Source organism: Octopus sinensis, unplaced genomic scaffold (genome assembly GCF_006345805.1).
Source record: "Octopus sinensis unplaced genomic scaffold, ASM634580v1 Contig18273, whole genome shotgun sequence".
Classification (NCBI taxonomy): Eukaryota; Metazoa; Mollusca; class Cephalopoda; order Octopoda; family Octopodidae; genus Octopus; species Octopus sinensis.
In genome coordinates, this window is record NW_021835700.1 from 12,751 (window position 1) to 20,423 (window position 7,673).

A 7,673-nucleotide genomic window follows, 5' to 3' on the forward strand; every position below is an offset into this window, starting at 1 on the left:
TACTATAGACAAATTGGCCAACACTTTTGAAAAATCATTCCTAAAAATCAACACTGAGAAAACAGAATACACTATAGTGAGGCGATGTGACGAACGACACGAGGAAAAATGGAGGCATACAAAGAAACTTGGCACTCTCTTAGGAGATACACAAGACATGATACGAAGAAAATCACTAGCAACTTTCGCGCTTAAAAGATTAAACAACATATGGTTGAGAGGCAAACAAATTTCTGCGTCTCTAAAAATCAAACTATACAATATGTTCGTAAAACCAGTCTTATTGTACAACTCCTCCTCTTTCACAGTGCACGAAATGGAAAATCTGAATTCTTTCCACAGAATGCAGCTGAAACACATCCTAAGAATCTTTTAGCCAAAACGCATATCAAACAAACTTCTCTACTCCAAGTACAATGTACACTCGTTGGACGAAGAAATAAGAAGTAATAGATGGAGCTTATTCGGTCACATCCTAAGAATGGACAAGAAAACTCCCGCAAATCTCGCAATGGAACACCACTACGTCTCCCATCCGGGAACAATCTTCCGAGGAAGACCACGAATCACTCTAGCAACCTTCCTGCATCAAGATCTAACTTTGATTGGAAAAGGGTTGAAATCGGCAAAATTTTGATCCAGCCAAATTTGAATATTTAATAAATATCATTTCATTGATTTACATCCAATAAAAATCTCGACAAAGCGGAATTTTTTGAATGTTTTTTTTTCAAATTTTTATGGTCAGCCGAATGTTAACGAAACGTTCCCAAAATTCACATTGAAAAATCTCAAAAACGCATGACAACGACCCTGCTGCTTATGGATGATATCACGACTATACAACAATGTTACCAATTCTAGTTTGGGTTGTTGTCAAAAGCATCCATACAAATTTAGAATATAGAAATCGTTATTTAAACAAACTTAGTTTAAAATTTCAGTCTATCACCTTTATGCGTTAGTTGAAAACAAACTAGAGGGATGACAGTTAGAGGAAAAAGGCACTATTCTTACACATTTGATTACTAGCTACAAAAATGTCTGGTTTGTTTTTTTGCGCTTCATTAAATTTTCCACTTTGATTTCCATTCTCTGTGTCTCAACAATTGATTGAACTGAGTGTGTATTGAGACCTTTGATCTTTTTGAAGCCACAAATTGTGCATAAATACAAATGTATCCATCTTTGACTTTGTTATTGTCTTTATATAATTACTAGGGGTGACCAAGTTAATAAAGTTAAATTTTAAGTTTTTACTATTTTAAACATTATATCTCTATATTTTAAAAAATAATAAAGTTAAAAAATCAAAAAAATAAATTGTAAGGTAATTGTTTGTAACTTTTTTTTTCATTATTTCAACAAATTATTAGAAATATTTAGGATTTATTTAGCTGGACGATTATTTCTCCGAACATGGAGACAAATATCGTGGAAGACCTAGATCCACTCTTCCGGCAGTTCTGGAAAGGGATCTCAGACTTCATGGTAAAAGTTTCAAAAACTGGGACGACCTAGAATCTTTGCGGGATCTCGCCCGCAACAGAGGGGCATGGACGAGGATGGTCCAGAAGATTGTTTCGCTTGTGACACGTGTGGGATTATAACTTTGTTTATGTTCCTACGGAATGTGTTATAATAATAAATATTTAGCAGCATGTAGTTTAAACTTTTTGTATGTCACGCACGTCTAAATCTCTTCTAACGAATTTCCTAAAGAATTTCAATTAAATAAAAACCATGAGTTATTTTGTAAACTATGTTTAACGACACTGAAGTGCTCAAAAAGGCATTTTGTTAACCTCTACAGGTTGTCCAAGAAACATAAAATTTCCGTTGGTAAGAATTTTTCGATGGTATAATACAGTGGTTCTCAACCTTTTTTGTCCGCGGACCCCTTGTGAGTAAATGAAAAATTTCGCGGACCCCTTACATATTTATTAAGTTTTTTGTCAAAAAAATTTTACTTATCTAAAAAACAAAATTTTTATTAAATCAATAGAGAAAATTAGTGAGAAGGTTGATATTGTTTTTTCGAGGCAATTTTTTCAATAAGAGGCTCGGTTGTCGACAAGCAAACCCTGATGTCATCTTCAATATTCAGTCTTGCGCGATGATTATTTTTTATATTGAGAAGTGCTGAGAAGCCATGTTCGCATAAATATGTTGTCGGGAATATAAGCAACAAATTTAATGCATTTTCGCTTACGGAAGGATAATGCTTACACATTTCGCACCAAAATCTTGATAAAGCAAGTTTTTCATACAAATCTTTTGCGTTTGAATTATTGATCATGTCAATAAAAGCCTCTTCGATATTTTAATCGACCAAACGTGGATCAACACTGAATGGTGTACGAATTAATTTCAAATCAATTTCGTTCAATTCTGGAAAGTATTTTTTTACTTCTTGTTGAAGATATGTTAAATGTGCATAAATAAGTTCGGTTATTTTTTTGATTTCAAATGCATCTATATTTACAGATTGTTCTTCAAAAGATTCAAACATAGTAAAATTATTTAGTTTTACTTTTTCTTTCCACAGTGTTAACTTCATCAAAAAAGCACTAATAATTAATATGAACAGTTAACAAACTTAATTTTATCCACAAAATCAATTATTGTTTCATGTCTTCCCTGAAGCGATTTGTTGAGTGAATTTATACGAAAGAAGACATCTCTCAAGTAAGCAAGTTTAGATAGCCATGAACTATCTATCCATAATTTCGAAATAAATTCCGATGATTTGGAATTGTTTTCGCGAATAAAATATTCAGATAATTCATTCCTCAAAGGAAAAACTCTGGCAAGAATGTTTCCCCGAGATAGCCATCTCACTCAGTGTGGAATAAGAAAGCCTTTCCATCATTTTCAAATTCTTCGCAAATAAGTCTGAAAATGCGCGAATTTAAAGCACTCTTTTAATATAATTTATGATATGTACGACATCATCGAGAACATATCTTAAATCTGAAGGTAATGTTTTTGCAGCAAGTAACGAGCAAATATTATTAATTGAGCACAGTTCGCTACATCGGTGGATTCATCAACTTGTATAGCGAAATTTTGATGGCATGAAGTTTTTATTTGTTCTACCACCTGAAATAAATAATATAATATCAATAACCTGACACTTAATATTTTCTGACATTTCAGAAATTCGTCGATGAACAGTATCATTCGATAATGGTATTTCCGAAATCATATTTTCAGCATGAGTGCCAATAAGAGTACGTACTATGTATTTACAACAAGGAAGAATCAGTTTTTCGGCAATATTATGAGGTTTCTTTTCTTTCGCTATACGTAATGAGATCATGTAAGATGCTAATAGCATGGAATTATCAGAAGGCAAAGTTTGTATGAAACGAGTCAATACTTGATTTTTCATCATTTTACGCAAAGAATAAAATAATCCTTATTTTTGTGGATTAGATGGGGATGACATGTGCGCAAGTGTTCACAAGAGTTGGTGGTCATGCTATTGTGTGACAGAATTTTCATGCACACAAAACATTTTTGGCTTTCAAATCATCTTTATCAATACACATAAACCCATATTTTATATAATCAGGATTATATTTGCGTATCTACTAGATTACAATTTCTTGTGGTGTCGTGTATGTCTGTTTTCACCAGTCTGCAAGCAAATCCTGAGGGCTCTCTTACAAAAGATATTAGAGATAACCAACAACTATTGGTAAGAAGCAAGTCTTCGGGGCTACATGATCCCCATGAAATTTGTGGAAACTCTCCTACCGAACATGTCTCACCCCATCTAATCCCTCTTAAATCGGTGATCGGTGAGGAACACTCTAACGACAAAGTCAAATGGATTTCTGGTGTTGTGGAGTCAGCGAAGAGACGATTTGGCAGAATTCCTCGTGGAGGATGGAGACTTATTGCCGAATGTTTCAACGTCCGCTTTCTCACTCAAAAGAGTGTCTCTGATGTGAAAAACTTACTGAATGTAAAGCCCTGCTCTAATGGCTGTGGCAGTCGAAATAATGTGGATACCTCAGATTACTTATTGCCAAAGACAGAAATCTCCATTTATGGTAAATGCAAGGAAGAGTTTAATCTCCAAATTCAGGAACTTAAGTCAATCCCACGAAATGCGAGAATGCCCACAAAGAAGATTCCGTATAAATTGCTAAAGACTGATGTTCTTGTCGCAATTAATGCAGTGATTTCGAACTATATATTATCTTCTCCGCCTGCAAGCATAAATGAAATCACGGATATAATTTATGCCGGGCAATGCTCATATGAAAACATTACGAGGCAATCCCTAACAAAAAGCACATGGCTTGAGGATACGGAAAGAAAGATTTCCAAACTTAGAGAAAATCTAACTTTCGTTAATAAGTTTAATGGCCAGCAATCTAAAGACGAAAAAGAGAAGACACTGAACATTTTATGCTCGTTTGGATACAAAAAATCCAGAAAGGGAGAGCTGGCACGTGTATCTAGTCTTATTGAAGATAGAGTCAAAATTATGGAGAAAAAAATCTCAACCTATCGCTCCAGAAAGTCGTTTAGACAAGATAATTTCTGTTTTGAACTAAACAGGAGAAGATTCTATCGAAGACTGAACTGTGAAAACAAAGATTCTGATTGTCAAGTCCCAGAAGATAAGTGTCTATCTTTCTGGAAGGGCGTATGGAAGAAAGAGGAGAACCGTGCTCCTAAAGCTATTGTTGGTAAGCATATTACTGGAGCTGAACAGCTTCCAAGTGACGTGAAAACTGATTTTATCAAGAATGTTATCCAGTGTGTACCCAATTGGAAAGCCGCGGGTTGTGACGGAGTTTATGGATTCTTTATCAAAAAGTTCGAAGCTCTTCATGGCCATTTGTGCGATGAGATCCTTAAAATTGTGAATGGAGGCTATTCCCCTGCTGAGTGGTTTTACACAGGAGTAACATACCTCATTCCAAAAAATGAAAAGTGCCATTCCCCAAATGACTTAAGGCCGATTACCTGCATGCCTATATTGTACAAACTTGTCACTAAATGTGTGAATACAAAGCTTACAGACTATATCGAAGCGTTTAACCTTATCTCGGATAATCAGCTGGGAGCTAGAAGGCAATGCCAAGGCGCAAAGGAACAAGCACTAATAAACCAGTGTGTCAATAGTGAGTATGGAAATAACTTATTTGCAACGTGGATCGATGTCAGAAAGGCATTTGATTCTGTCAATCATGAATTCTTATGTCAAGTGCTTGATCAGTCTGGAATTCCGAATTGGATCACAAATTTTGTGAAAACTCTAATCAAAAATTGGAATGTCATTTTGACACTTAACAATAAGAGAATTGGAACTGTAAAATTGGAAAGAGGAATCTTACAAGGAGACTCACTCTCCACAACTCTTCACTCTGGTAATGGATCCGTTAAGTAGGAGCTTGAATATGAAGTTCCCGAAGGTGCGTATAGGTCAAAATGACCCGTTCACGGTTTCATATTCAACAAACCATTTGCTGTTTATTGACGACCTGAAAATAATTGCTGAGAAAGAAGACACCGTTCTAAAAATGATGGAAGATGTCGATGAATATTTTGATGCCGTTGGCCTCAAGAGGAACTCGGAAAAGTCTGCGACTAACCTGGACTATGTGAAAGATACAAAATGTCTGGATGGGTGTGCTGGGTATCGATACCTGGGAGTCTTGGAGGATAGAGGAAGTGATGTCAAGAAAATCGAGGTAATGAAAACAATTGCTCGAAACGTGAAAGAGAGAATCGAGAGTCTTGCAAAAACAAAGTTAAGTGCAGTAAACCTCTTTAAAGCGATAAACGAATATGCACTCTCTCTCTACAACTACTATCGGATTGATCGACATTGAACCGAGTGAGTTTGATGCCATTGATCTGGTAATTCGTCGCATTCTAACTACTTTACGAATCCATCTGAAGCCCGCTAATAAAGAAAGATTTATCTCGGCAGAAATGGTTTTGGAAGAGGCTTAATCTCAATTTCCAATAAGAGCGAATGCATCCTGCTCCAATTTCTCTCCGACCTTGAAAGAAAAGCCTCGTTGTGCCTCAGAAGAGCAGGAATCTTGCGGGTCTTGAGAGAAAAGAAAACACATATGACCACGATTGCAAGATTTCTCGCTCTCAAGTACAATCTGGAAGACCAATCAAAATTGGATGTAAACCTTATTAAGGAGTGCCAGAAGAAAAGACTAATGGACACCATTAAATCTAAGATGATACATTCAACGCTGTTTAAATGCATTCAGGAACCGAGTGCTGATATCGTGGAGTCCAATGTATGGCTAGCCAATGGGAACAATGGCCCAAAGGCCGAGGCACTATATTGCTTGGCCCAGGATCGCAATTGTTTTTCGGAGAGGCAAAGCCTAATTGTAACCATTGCGGCTCGGCAAGAAAAACCGTGGATCACCTAGCTACTCGATGTAGCAGAATGCTTCACGGGTCATACATGCGAAGACACAATGAAATTGTCAGATGCATACATCTACACGTCTGTCGTCAGTACGGAATAAAGAAATGCAAGAAATTGAAAGCACACTCAGTCCAGTCGGTCGTGGAAAATAGTCGTGTTGAAATACGAGTAGACATGACGTTGCAGACCGACATTGAAGTTAAAAACAACAAGCCAGACATTTTCGTGCTTGATAAAATGAAAAATGAGATAACGATAATCGAAGTCGGGGTCACATCCCAGGACAGGTTAAAGCAAGTCGAAGTAGAGAAACTCCACAAGTATGATCTACTTGCTGGAGAATTGGCACAGATTCACAAGGCAAAAGTCACGATAGTCCCTGTCGTATTGACATGGGATGGGGTAGTGACCAAGTTCTATAAGTCCTACATGAAAAAGTTGAATATAGAGGTCCCGACTAAGGCGTACATTCAATCAGTGACAATCAAGAAAACCCTGGAGAGCATGGTCGTTGAATACAAACATGGCATGAAGGTCGACAACTACCAAATTGAGAAGGAAACGGATAGTCTTATCGCTAGAGGAGAAGAACTGGGAGTGCCAGTTGACTTGCCAGAGGAGTCTGCTTTCTTACTGCAATACGAAGAGGAGAGGTGTCAAGACATGACCGGTCAACGGAGTAGTTCCCCTAAGAGAAGAGAGAATATCAATTAATTTTTGTTTAATTTTTGTTTTTGGTTTATTTATAATTTATTATTTATATATATTTTATTATTTATTTTATTATTTATTATAAATAAAATAGAGTGTATTAATGAGGTTGGTTTCACGTGTAAAACTTATCGTCCTCGTGATTCTTGCCACAACAGTCGGAGTCCTCTACACCTCCCAACCCCAAACAGTCCCTAAGAAAGAACAACCAACCCCCGTGGATACAAACACACAGGAAAACGCCCAATTCATCATAAATGTAAGAATCCAGTCTAATAACCAAGATGATGAGACACGCCTGGAATGGCTACTCAAAGACCGCATTTGGAGAGAACGAAAATAGACCAATCAGCGGAAAGCACAACCCGGGAGTGTTGGGGACCACACTGAAGGGGACGACAGTGATCGACGCAATAGACACACTGTACATAATGGATATGAAGGAGGAGTATATTCAAGCCAGGAATTGGATAAGAGACCACTTTACATGTGACGTGGTAGGAGTGGAGGGAGGTTATATAGGCGGGGTACATTTCGTTCT

General features: G+C 36.9%; 2 protein-coding genes across 2 annotated transcripts; both read left to right on the plus strand.

Moving 5' to 3' along the window:
* The first annotated feature begins 3,625 nt into the window (after positions 1-3,625).
* Positions 3,626-5,410, plus strand: LOC115231342. Its single transcript, XM_029801387.1, has one exon. The coding sequence runs from the start codon at positions 3,626-3,628 to the stop codon at positions 5,408-5,410; it is 1,785 nt and encodes a 594-aa protein (XP_029657247.1).
* A 1,047-nt stretch (positions 5,411-6,457) lies between these two features.
* Positions 6,458-7,135, plus strand: LOC115231343. Its single transcript, XM_029801388.1, has one exon. The coding sequence runs from the start codon at positions 6,458-6,460 to the stop codon at positions 7,133-7,135; it is 678 nt and encodes a 225-aa protein (XP_029657248.1).
* The last annotated feature ends 538 nt before the right edge of the window (positions 7,136-7,673 follow it).

What these genes read in the sequence shown, in the direction of transcription:
- LOC115231342 (XM_029801387.1), top strand. Translation starts at nt 3,626, where the DNA reads ATGTCTGTTTTCACCAGTCTGCAAGCAAATCCTGAGGGCTCTCTTACA.
- LOC115231343 (XM_029801388.1), top strand. Translation starts at nt 6,458, where the DNA reads ATGCGAAGACACAATGAAATTGTCAGATGCATACATCTACACGTCTGT.